Here is a 13,594-nt window from a genome sequence, read left to right as displayed (position 1 = left end):
GCTGTCTCTTATTTTCAGCTTTGGCAATTTGTCCCTTGCAAAACTGTACTTTTATTAAATGCATTCTCCAGACTCCAACTCTAGTTGAGATCACAGATATTACGTGATTAACTATCATCCACCATAATAAAACTCTGCTTACAAGGATACACATTTCATTATTCATTTAGCCTGATAAGAGATTACTACAGATATGAATCGTCATTGAAGTTTATTATTGTAATTATTTATAGGATTTATTAGGACTATGTAACATTCATGAACTGTGTGCACATTATAAAAAAATGCTGATTGTGTGGCAGATGGTGCAGGAGCATGCAATAAAACAATCCATACTGTCCACACACACACAGCCGAGCTTCTTCATCCTTCCTAATCCTGCTGGACATCTTTGGGAGTTTGGATTATTGGCCAGACAGACAAAACAAGCCTGTCAAGGACAGACGTTGTGATGTTTTTCTATAGCCCAAAATAATTTAGATGACTTGACCTTGTGTTTCTCTCACTAAAAAGTCGCAAGTATAAAATAAAGGATACACATTGTTGTTTTATTTATATTCTCTTTAATATATCTTAAAAAATGGATATACAATCTGAGAACGAAAAAGGTTGAGGATTTGAAGAAACAACAGGCTTGTTGTTCTTCTACCTCTGGCCCAAAGATGGAGTTAAAATCAAACTGTGACATTTCCCAGGAAAAAAAAAAAAAAAAGACACTGCTTATTGCCAAACCAAAGGACCCTAAAAATGAGATCTCCAACAGGAAGTATGAATAAGGCTAAGACATTGTACCGAGCTGTCGTATCCTGCACACAAACGTGAGTTAACTGTCATAGCAAATACACAGGATGGCTTCATATTAGCAGGCAGTCACTGTTTTGAAGATTTGAGTGGACCGAGACACACACAGAGAAACACTGAGGGACAGCCACATTCACATTTGCATTCAAAGGACTGCATTTGTCATAACTGTCCTGTCCTTTATTTTGGCAGAGGTCGGTCTCATCTTTAGATCTGTTTACTTTCACTCTGTAAATAAAATGATTTGAGCTGTTGTTGAATTCCGGGCCTAGAATAAGAAACGGACAGAATGGGGAGGAGGAAACCGGAGCATGCTAACATCTCCATGTGTCACACTGTAACTGCCCACACACACACACTCTCCACAAGCACAAAATATCCATTTGTTGACACACACATACACACACATACACTTCCAATGCAATTTTTCAATCTTCAGCGATTACATTTCTACATCCTCAGTAAAAATGCACCACCGGAAGGTCACATAGACTTTTGCCTCATGCAGACGTGTGGAAACAAAGCTGAACGGAGTGAAAACGGTGGTTGATGGCTTAGTGATGCCACTTATACTAGAGGCACAGCGCTGGGCCAGCACAGACATTCTGCAACCTCGCTGGCTAACTGAGTGACACGGAGTCTTTCCTCTTTTCTGTTAATAAACACACACGAGAACAATCATCGGCCAAAATCCACAGCAGTAGAGGTCCATGCAGACATTATTGCATGCTGGTACATACATAGTGACCACTGGTTGCTTTATGATACATAGTGAGATAAACGGAGCGCACTATAAGAGGTATCATGATTCTAGGTAAAATACTGTGTCGTTGGCTCACAATACAGTGTGTAGGGAGTGATTTTTTGACACAGCCAAAGTCTGTTTGCACCACTTATTCACTGTGCTTCATCATCTGATGGTCTTAACTGTCAGTATGAACCTCTGCTACTGTCTTTTCCACACACATCCATACACAGAGTTTGGACTATACTCCACATCTTAGCATTGGAAATCTGGATGACAGTTTGTACAGCGCAGCCACAAAGTAAAATGTCTTTCAGTGGTTTGGTTCTGCACAAAAAACAATCAGAAACAATGACAGATGTCTATGAGCCACAGACTTCATACAGGTACAGATTAATGTTAGAATTCATTTGGAGCAGTTTTTTCAGTAGACACTCGTGTACCATTTCTGTTCTCCACCGACTCTCATCTTGTTCTTTCATCATGTTAGCAAGTGAGTAAATGTTCTCATTATGTGGGTCTGCTATGATCAGTCATGGTATTCTGCAGCCTGCAGCTTTAAACTCCCCTATGCATTTAAGTACAGCATACAACATACCAAGATCATGTCTTGTCATTTTTAATTGCACTGTACATATTAATAAATCTTGCCATCCATGATATAAAGAGGTAAACATTGGCCGTGTGTGTGTTTCTGCTCAGACACAAAAAAACAGATCAGAGGTACAGAGGAGATGAAAACAAAACAACACATTTGAGTGTGGTTTTAGTGGCTGACAACACACAGAAAGTCTGTATGTCAGTTGTGTAAGTGTGTGTGTGTACACATGCAATGATGACAAAATGGGGTAATGTGGTCATTCACATGCTGTCTAATGGGGCTGGGGGCTGCGTGTGTGCTCACCTTTTATTACAGGATGTGACATCATGTTTGCGTAAGTAAGTGTGTGTGTTTGTGAACTCACATGCATTTTCTCTTTAGTGACACAAACATGGCAGGCACTGAAACAGAGAACTGCTAGTAACAGATATTCTTTCTCTTGATTCATCAGTACGACTTGTCGTCTTCTTCAGTGAAACATTGCATCTCTTGCCCTTCGCTGCCATGGCGTGATCCCGACAAGCTCAAGGCGACGTCATTCATTGATTTTGCCACAATGGACAGATATTGTGGTCGTTGTAACACTCATTGTAATTAAAGCATAATTTTCTTTTTTTATATGCAAGTCTTTCATTAAACGCAAGATGTTTTTCTTTTTCTTTTTCTTTTTTTTTCATTTTACTCCTGCAATGTGAAGTTTATTGCAACTGGGTGAACAGAAGTGGGGCATAGGCAGGGCCATGATTTTCATAGGAGAGGAGTGGTTAAGAGTCAAAATAGTCAGCTGCTGATTCACACATGTGGGGAAGCTGGCCGAGATAAGCAGAGGCAAGGTAGAGCAGTTTGGTTGGTTGGTGCAGGCTGCTGTGGATGCTTCTATCATCTGGCGTAGTGTTTGATGTAATCTTGAACCTTATTCCGAAAATCCTCCTGAATTAAAGATACAAAGAGAGAGAGACAGGAAAAGAATTATTAAAGCCAGATGTAAAACATTTGAGGAGACAAAGTTGCATATAAAACTCACACTAAAGATGCTACAGCAACAAAAACGTGTGCAACAAGTGCACTGTGCATTCATGAGCTGGGTCCTTCACCTTAATCATAAATTACATGCTTGTAGGCAGTAAGTTATTAATGCTGACATTGATTTCTGTATCTGCAACATTTTCCATTATAAATACATTCTGCACAGTGTAAGACTTTTGCTTTCACCCTTCTTGCAGGAAGAGTGACTACAGAACATTGTGTATGACTTAGGCAGGTGGACGTCTTCCTGCTATCACAGCTTAGCATGTATGTTACTTTACCCTGCTGGAGACTGTTAAAATGGGCACATACAGATTGGCTTAGTGCTTTTGGACAGGATTGCTCTGTGTAAATTATATGGAGTACACTACACATTCACTTAATTAGAGTGGTATAGCCTTAGAACTGTGGAAAACATTTAATAACAAGTAATGGCTAAATCAGCACTTTGTCTGCATATAATATAAATATAAATAAAATGAACATGGACCTTCATTCATAGGAAAAATGACTGTGTCGTAGCTTCAGGTGATTTACATTGTAGGACCTACACATCACATTCATGTATGCCTTATATTCATCCTTACCTGTTTGTCTTTCTACTGTATTATATCACCATCCATCCATCCATCCCCCTCTTGACTCATACCTTCTGGTTACATCTGGTCTAAGTGAGCTCTGTGTGTGACTCCATCTCTACTTCCACTTTTCACACTACTCAGTTGTGTCTATTATATCTCTTGTTTATTCCAGCTCTCTTGTGGGGACACTATAACTATACACAAGCGCGCACACACAAAATCATGGATTTTGACTAAAGGCTGCGGGCTAATAATTTCAGCAGCAGCAGCAGCATTTCGTCTCTTGTGAAAAGGTTTCCTTTATTCAGTCTATGTGGAAAAAATGCAAGGCTTAGCAAAATGATACACATATTATAAATCATAGAAGCTGTTCTAATTACCCACTATTATGACACAGGAGACATTTTTTAACTGAAATTAATGATGACGCACAGGCACCGGCAAAAAGCTTCGGCAGCATCAGCAAAAAGTCCATAGCAGGATGTCAGGAATATTATTAGCTATTGATTCCATGCTAGCCATTCTTATAGATTATAGCTGTGTTGTAGAGGTATGGTTTTCATATATATATATGTATATGAATAAATGCTTTTCCCTGGGGCATCACAAAGTCACTAAAGACAAATGTACCTCATCCATGTGTCTCCCAAAATTGCCTTAGAAATACCTCCCATATGTCAACTGGCTATTTGTTACACAGGATGTTTAGCCAATGTTTTTGCAACACTGAAGACATATCACACTTTACTTTCACTCATTCCTCAGCCCTTTCATCCCCTCCTCTACCCCATTTACCTGTCCATCAACCCAGGGGTCTTAGCCAGCCCCTATCTCTGAGTCCCCAAATTCCACATATAAGCCACTCCACTGATTTATGCCACAGCTTCAGCACTCAGTCACACACACATAGCTGGGACTTCTGTGTGGTCACTGGAGTATAAGTAAAGAAGAGAGAACGTGAGAAAAAACATGAGGGAAAATGGAGGAGAATGGTGTGTATGGAAACGGGAAACACAAGCAAAAATGCTGAAATGTTGCCAGGGACGGAAACTGCAGCAGTGATGAGTATCTGTCCACAGAGGGCTGGCGGATCAGCCCTGTTGCAGCTGGGAGATCGCTCCCTATAGATCCTAAGGGTGCAAGAACAACACAGAGGGCAACGTGGAATGGTTTGAGTGCATCACTAAATATGCTATTTTAGTGTATTACACCGTGAAGCTATAAGCATAAAGGGGAAATGGGTTATAGATTGGAGGGAGGGGTGATGAGTCATTATCCACTCAGCCACTGCTCATGCACAGTGTTTTAACTGAACTACCTAAGATAAAAATACCCCATATAAGTGGTACATTCAGAACTCACAGGACAACAATCTGAACTTTATTTTTAATGGGTTTTGTTGTTCTTGTTTTCTGTTTAAATCTCTTTTTTGTAATTGCATTCTGGTTGTTCTGGTACTCAGCATCATTTGTATTTTCTTGGGTTGTTATTTCTTGTTTTATATTGTAGTGCATGTTCCCTCATGCATCTGTGGGTTTTACTGTTTCTTCCACTTTGTTGATGACCTGCTGCTCCCTAAAGTGTCTCACCTGTGTCTCACTGTCTCTCCTGCCCTTGTGTATATCATGTGTGCTCCCTTCACTCTCTGCCATTTTGTCTTCCTCTGTGTTTCTCGTGTGACTACCAAGCTTACCAGCCCTCTGAGCTTTTGGATTTGCCTCTGCCTGAACCTTTTGTTACCTCTGCCTTCTGACTTCCTGGTTCCTGCCTCGCCCTGACGATCCACCTGCCTGACCGTTTTTGGTACTATTGCCTGTTTGGACTGACCACTCGTGTACCGAGCTTAGCCTGAAGTAAAAAAAAACCTTTGTTATCACGTCACTCTGTCCTGTGCTTGCGTCCTCACCACAAACCCTGACACTAGCACGGCTAAAAAGCAATGCAAGCCATTACACGGTTTCCACTTCAGTGCTTTTAAATTTTGTTAGCTTTGATACCACTTCCTGCAACAAGATAGAGTCATTCAAGCTAATTTCCATCTGCATTCAGTATGCAGTCGAGGTTAAAGCTATAAAGTAATATAACCATGTTAGGAATGCAATTAGAAAGCAATTCCGACCAGCAGTAAGTGTGCATCAGTTGAAGTAAGCTATCCAAGTAAGGACTTCTTATTTAATCATTGACCCAAAGAGAATTGCATATTGTAATACTGTCCAACAGTGTATTCTGAAATCAAGAAACAACCTTTCTTATAAAAGGAAATACAACAAAAAGTTCTTCACTTGTTCCTTTCTTTGAAAGTGGGTAGAAACTGTCAAAATGATACATCACCACCAGACACCCAGGAGTGAAAACAGGCAAACAAAAGTGCTGCTTTTAGGCTCCACTCAATTAAGCCTCCTCTCATACATTGGTGGAGCAAACACACAGACAGACAGACAGACACTGACAGACAGAATTTAGTTAGAAGCTGTGTTTTAACTAGCCCCAATTAAGATGTCCTTTTTTTTCAAAAGACTCTACCCAATTAAAGTATCACAGAAACTGGCTGTATAAATTTACAAGATACATTTACATACCTTAACCTTGTACATTCTCCCCCTACTTGGTATCCAATTTCTTTCCTTTGGGAGAAAACTGGCTGAGACTGCAAATTGTTTGACACTTATTAGAATGAATATTCCAAGAAGGCTCTGCTTGTCGATTAAAAAGTTTGTCAAGACTACAGCTTACTTTTCTTGGCTCGGTTTCACACACACACACAAAGACACACAGACACACACACAAAAGGCAATTAACTCTCCTCTCCTCAAACGATCTGCACAGGTGCTTAAAATACACACCGCCATCAAAGAGAAGGGGATGTAAAATAAACCCTGTGTGCCAATGTTTGCCTTTAAAAGTAACAAATTTCAGATAAACAGACGCCAGAGGGAAATAAGGAAGAAGGAGGGATGTGAAAAGGAAAAGCATAGTGGAGATGGTAATGGTTGCAGAGGTGTGTTCACACTGGGTGTTTTCACACTTTTGCTGCCTGAAAAATCTTTTTGGCAAGAAGTTCAGTAAAAGTGTCAAAGCACTTGGGTAAGGTCTAAAGAAGCAGTTCTGTCTATACACGATGTGGGCTTCATCCAAAGGCTTTCTTCCACTGCAGAGAGACTCGGGGCAGAATGTGGGGACTTCTAATTAGGCTTTTCAGACCCTCTGTTTCTACTGAAGAGGCAACAATTATTAAATTTAGGTGTTGCCCACTAGTTTATATGGATATATAGGTCAAGTCGATCTATTGACAAAAGTTCCTGATGTCACAGCAAAGCAGCTTTAGAGTTCCTGCAGTGGAAAAAGGCTTTTAGCATTTGCAGATGTCATAGATATCTACACCACACTCGAATCACAATAACACATAAACATGCCATATTATATGGTACTGCAGCCTGTAGTTGGATAGGGCTCACATTTTGTATCAGCCACTTCATATAGATTCTCTATAACTCATGACAGCGAATCAACGATCACTTAACGTCGACTGCACAGTAAGTCAGCAACTCTTGTCAGCCACAATTGGACGGCTACTATTATTCTCACAAAGAAAAAAAGAGACAGACAGCAGTGAAGGGCAGACCTGCCAGCCTGTCCTCAGTATGCCACCATGGGACTTTGACAGACCAGGTACAGACCATAGTGTGGTGACTGGAGTCCCATCTGACAGTATTTTGTTAATGAGCACCAATTGATCACCATAGCAACACCTGACCCAAGAGGATCCAGAAATCTCTGTGCCATGTGGAGAACAGTCGCTCCACTCAGATGCTGCAAATGGACTTTGACCCACAGCAAACCCCCTGTGTTGTTGGTATAGATGACAAAAGCACTTGAACTGTTTAATTAAATGGTAATCAATCACACACTCCCACACGGCTGCCTCACAATAAACATAAGTCAGGTGACAAAGTAGACCACTACTGTTAAAAGTTAAAAGCAAATAACAACAAATATAATCAGCAATTGTTTGGTTTAAAGTACCTTGATATCCTGGCTTCCCTTTGTGCTTTAATGAGACCCTGAAAGGCCACCGGGATCACTGTCCATGGGCGGAAAGCTGATAAGGGATCAGACACCTGATCGGGATGCAGTAATGGAGGGTGTGCATGATTGACATGACTGACCATTGATTGAAGCCACCATGAGATACCTAACTGACAGAGGTAGTCTCTAACTGATCAATCAAGGGCAGATGTCGACAGTTTAGCATGCAAAGGGTGATGATGGTATGCATAGACTTAACCAGTCCCAACGACTCCACTCTGAGTGCATCAGGAGCACGATAGTCAATACCACTTGCTGCAAAAATCAGCCACACTGGCACCAATTTGTATTTTATAAAAACTCTACAGTGTTGTACTGCAGACAGATGAACCTCACCATCTTATGTGATGTTATGACATCTTAGAATACCAAAAATCAATGGCACCGCGACAATCAGGGTGCTGCCATGCTGTAACATTTTTACACTACGCCCAATCTAGACTCTCGTTACAATTTTATTTCAAAAAGTGACTTTTAAATCAATAACAATGTGGTGGTCAACACTCATAACTCTACATGAAGGTGGCAGTTGTGTTTGTCGTTAAAAAAAGGACAGCCAGATGTGTTAAACAAACATTACAAATAAAAGCTAGCCAACTATGCTACATCAGGATTGGACAATTACTGTCTTGGCCCCTTAAAATTCTGACAGATTAACAAACTATTTCAAAACATTTTTAAATTCATACTGCACGTGTATCTGCAGTGTGTATAGAACACAAGAAATGTCTTAACATTTGCAAATGTCTCTTAAATGCCCCCTGCAAAATAAACATCAAACTAAAATCAACTTTTTCTCCATTATATTCCAAAGGTCTTTTGATATTTATTGCACAATTCACTATGGTTATATTATACCTTAGGTTATAATTAGTATGTATAATGAAGGACCAAATCATATCCTTTCTGGTCAGGTGACATTCCATCAATATAAATGTCTTTCACACATTTTGTTCACAGTATGGAGGCAGCTAATTAGTCATCATAGATAAAAAGTCTCTGCCTTTAAATGTCAGCGTGTACACGTATTTCAAAGCTCCGTACTAATCAGACCTCATAAAGTGTCAAAGGAAATGGGGCCGAGGGACTCATGCTGGCTAAGAAGGTGTTTTTGAAGCAATCCCTGGGGAGTCATCCGTGAATGCACTCTGGCTTCAACTGGACCCTCCGCAATGTCAGCGACTTTATGCTAACCTCCTTGAAAAAGACAACATTTCAGGGTTACAATAAGTGCGTGGTAAATAATGTATAAGGATAAGTATCACCCTTGAAGGCTAAATCATTGTTTGTGATGTGTGTCTGCAGACGTGCTTCCATTCATATAACTATTTATGAATGCAGCCAGAGTTTGTTGCCTTATGTCAAATACAGTGGGCGAAGAGAGATAGAGAATTTGGAATTATTTCTCACCATCTGTGTGCGCTTGTACTCTTTTATTTTTGAATCTTTGTAAATATTGTGAATATTTGTACAGCCTTTCTTCAAAACATGAATTCCTTTTGCAATTCTCTGCTATAAAAATCCACAGAAAGAAGGTATGAACTGGCCGTTTGTACATGGACACATACTAAATCCCACTAACAGCTAACAAAAGTACAGTACTACACATCCACACTGTTCACACACATTCCCTATGAGGATGCTTCCTTTTAGCCACTTTCACTGACTAATGTATTCAAAGAGACCCCACAGGAGGGGCTACACTTCAACACACACACACATCCATATATAAAAGCATACTTGTGTGCGGACACACACAAACCCACACCACCATCCACTCTCGACTGAAGTTGATTACAGCAGGCTGTGACTCAGTGGGAGTGGGTCATGGTTGGTTGGCTTTGTGTTTTTAGTTGATGGTTTGACTCTAGAGAACCAGAAGAGAACAGGGAAAGCAGTGCTAAAACCTCCAGAAAATACAACAAAAGTAAAGATATTTGTCTGTTATACATTAAATTATCCACCTGCATTTGTGCAGTTCACACAGGCTCAGTCCTGCCTCTCAGAAAAAACCTAAAATACCAAACAGTGGAAGAGCAGAGAAGCTATGGGAATAGAAAGTGCTGCAGTGTTGGACAGCACAAGGCAGAGCAATGCCACTCATTTCTGTTGGCTGCTCTGAGTCTCAGCGAAGTTGTCAGTTGTTTCAACCTTGTGCTGCCAAAACCTCCTCTATGGTCCAGTGCGACTAATTGTTCAGCTGACAGCACTGTCAGCAACCTGTGGTGGACTAGGTTTCAGAACTGTGACCAGGACACACATCTTTATCCGACTGTGTGGAAACCTGACGTTTTCACATCACGTATAATGAACTGAGACAGTGAAATACAAGTCTTTAAAACTAATATAAGATGGCACACGGACTGCTGGACTAACACAGGAATGGATTATATAGTTCCCACAAGCGCACACTAGCTTTACTGAGCCATGGCATCATAATCATGATGTAAAGTGCTAATAATAATGACAAATCACAGAGTGCATGCAGGATGGAACACTAACAGTCAATCGATACACTTGATCATGACATAAAAAATCCCATATTTTATTATTTATATATTAATTCAGACACAGAAATAGGGATTTGTCTGTTTGTTTTTGTTTGTTTTGTTTACTCTGCAGAGGAATCGGAGACGACAATCCTGGGATAAACCAGCAATGATTTTGTAATGGTCTCAAAAACACACACAGACGGGTAAACTCTTGCATATCTAATGGGGTCACATGGATGACCATTACCACGCACTGTTGGGTACACTCTAATGCAACATGGGAAAAGGTATGCTCAAAAGACCGAAGGTCAACATTACACTTCAAATGCTTTCAGGTTGCCTCAACTCAAGCTTAAAACTATTTCCATGGACTGCAGACCCCTGTAGAGCAGGGAGTAGGATTTTTCTACTAAAAAACAACATCAGTTTTTTTTTTTTAGTTTATTGATATTGGCTGACGTACTCAAGATGGAATGGTGAACAAGTCAGACATAAATGTGAGCATAAATATGAAGATGTCAAGGGAATAAGAGAAAGATCAACAAGACGCTGAGTACATTAAATATCCTGGGTAGTGTATTTGTTTTGCTAAAAGGAAAGCTGGCATTTAAGTACTCCCATGCCAGTTCTTGGGTCTACCATCATGTATGCAAAAACTAGATAATAATACCCCTATATTTATAGTAAAATTACATATACAACATATAAAATGAGGAGAGACCAGCGAGGGGTGTGGGAACTCAACAACATGGTTAAAGGTGCTGATTTGACTTACAAATTGTGGAGCATTCTGTCTGCTGTACAGGCACTGAATTACCATATACACCTGTTCCGTGTACACAACCAAGAATATAGTAAAGCATAGTATTATAATGTTGTTGTCTGCCCAGAAAGCCTGCTTTGTGCTCTTTCTTCCTTCAACCCACGATTAAAACACTCTCTATTGTTGCGTAATTCCACCTACAAAAGCAAGTAGTATGCACAGGGTGCCACTAAAAAAGTAGCTCCCGTAGTAACTGTATGTCTTGTCTAATATGCAGGATAAGAACAGAAGCACTGCTATGAATATTATTAAGGGGATTATAAGCATGCCTGAAACACTGAGGGGATCCACAAGTGAATCATCTGCATGTTAATGACTAGAGTCACTGTCTCACTGTCTTAAACTCATGTCAGAATCACCCTGAAAGTTCTCTCACCTTATCTCTCTGATGATGTTCTGCTGCATCGATGTTCAGTGGATCATCAAAGTTCAGGAGGTCCTGCAGAAAAGATGAGAGGAAACGTGTGAAGACAAAAAAACAGTACAGTCACATATGGTAATGTTGAAGCATAATGTTAAAATGGCCCAAGACTTGATTGTTTATTAGCACTTTTATCTATGTTCTAAGCTGCCACTTCAGCTCTGCTTGCTCTCTGCAATGTCACCCCAGATTCTGCAACTGCCACAAACAAAACAGCATAATTACCCATTGCAGCCTGAGAGATGACATTCACCACATGAGTGTTATTACCGAGATAAAAAGGGAGGATGGCCTGAGAGGTTGTTTCCTGATTAAGAGGTAAGATTTAGGTATCTAGATTACCATCAGCATTATCATCATAGACACTGTGCTGACCTCAGGATACATTCAGCACATTATCATAACATTGTAAGCTACTTGCTTTGGCAGTAAACACAGAATATATACAATTTCATTAGAACCTGATTTTATTGTCTGATCTGATTCAAGCTGTTCGCCTGTACATGTTTCATTTTTTCATATTCATTCTGAATATTTAACCATATCAATTCTTTCCCCAAAATAACCCTAAATTCAATTTAGTTATCAATTTTCTTTATTTGCTGAACAGTGTATAATGACACACTGCCAAAAAAAAAACTTGGCCCTAGGAGATATTCAGGGCCAGCTGGCAGAGCATCTCCACAACATAATTGTGTAATCTAATTTGTGTGCTTTTATTTCCCTATTACCTCAAAGTGTTCTACATAATGAGAAAGATAATTTCCCTAAATCAGAAATGATGGCCATATTACGGCTATAAAAACAGATAAACAATGACTGTGTTTAATCCTCCCTGAGTAAGACTAATGTCATAACCTACATACAATAATCCACTTTTTTAGATTTATTAGCTGTTATAGTGAAAAAAAAAGCCAAACTTACAGTAAATAAGGAGTTCAATCCCCAGACAACATCCTAGAAGAAAAGAAAACAAACACTGATTACAAAATACTCAATAATCAGTAAATATGAACCTGTCCTCACAAAGAAAACACTCAAAAATTTGTTACAGAAACGACCTGCTGTTAATATCACATCTGTATTACCATCCTCCATAGCCTGAAGGGCTATTGGGGTGCTATCTGCGACACCAGCCGTCAGGACGTGTTGCAGAGAATGAATGTATTTTTCCTGCTTTCACAAACCTCATTGTCAAATCTTTAAATGTAAAGGTAAGCTTTTCCTTTCAGTCCCTATATGAGAATGTTTATGTACAGTAAATACAGTACATCCCTCTGCTGTAACAAACCAGGCTGCATTTCTTACATATTTACCTCGGACACACAGCACAGCAGCACAACAACAACAACATTAAAAAAAATGTTAAAAATCTTCCTACACATTAATAATCATTAATAAATGGCCGCAGCGTGCAGGCTATGGCTTCACAGTAAGCCTGGAAGATGCTATAGGATTCACAAAAATAAAAACAGCATCATAATTGCCTTTTATCACTGTACATCCTCCACTTTGTACTTATGGGAACCATCCAGTTAGATCCAATTAAGAGCAGTAGTGAAATGCTGATAAAACTATAACAAGAGTTATAGGAAGACATCACAACCAAAGACCAAACATAAATAAATACATTAATAAAAGCCAAACTTTGTTTTATTGGAAGCTAATGGAAACCAGTAGCCAGCTGGGCTACTGATTGACAATTTCAAAAGAAATGCCTTTCAAGGCTTCCATCAAATTCTCTTTTGATTTCCACACGTGTGTTAAAATAATTATTTAATTTACATAATTAGATGATGCAATAAACTGTGCATATTTTGAACTGCAAATAACAAGGACGGAGTTCTGAAGGACCGTTTTGCATAGTGGGAGATAAAAGAAATTAATTTCCAGGCTTGAAGAAAACTAAATTGCTCTCTCCTCTGTATCAGCCATACACTGACACATATTAAGAATGACAACAAGCCAATGATGGGGCACTATTCTACAGACTGCATAAAAATTAGAGATGAAATATC

General features: G+C 39.6%; 1 protein-coding gene across 1 annotated transcript in view; it reads right to left on the bottom strand.

Annotated features, from left to right (window-relative positions):
- Positions 1 to 1,923: 1,923 nt before the first annotated feature.
- Positions 1,924 to 13,594, bottom strand: part of ube2f (ubiquitin-conjugating enzyme E2F (putative)) — a 30,308-nt gene continuing 18,637 nt past the window's right edge. The window contains exons 8-10 of the mRNA XM_028394297.1: positions 12,501 to 12,533; positions 11,532 to 11,594; positions 1,924 to 3,077 (exon numbers count right to left, since the gene is read on the bottom strand). Coding sequence (XP_028250098.1) covers positions 3,027 to 3,077; positions 11,532 to 11,594; positions 12,501 to 12,533 — 147 coding nt within the window. The 3' untranslated portion in view covers positions 1,924 to 3,026. The remainder of the gene's footprint in view (positions 3,078 to 11,531; positions 11,595 to 12,500; positions 12,534 to 13,594) is intronic.

Source organism: Parambassis ranga, chromosome 21 (assembly GCF_900634625.1).
Source record: "Parambassis ranga chromosome 21, fParRan2.1, whole genome shotgun sequence".
NCBI lineage: Eukaryota > Metazoa > Chordata > Actinopteri > Ambassidae > Parambassis > Parambassis ranga.
The sequence above is the reverse complement of the archived record's forward strand: the minus strand, read 5'-3'. Positions and strand labels throughout refer to the sequence as shown.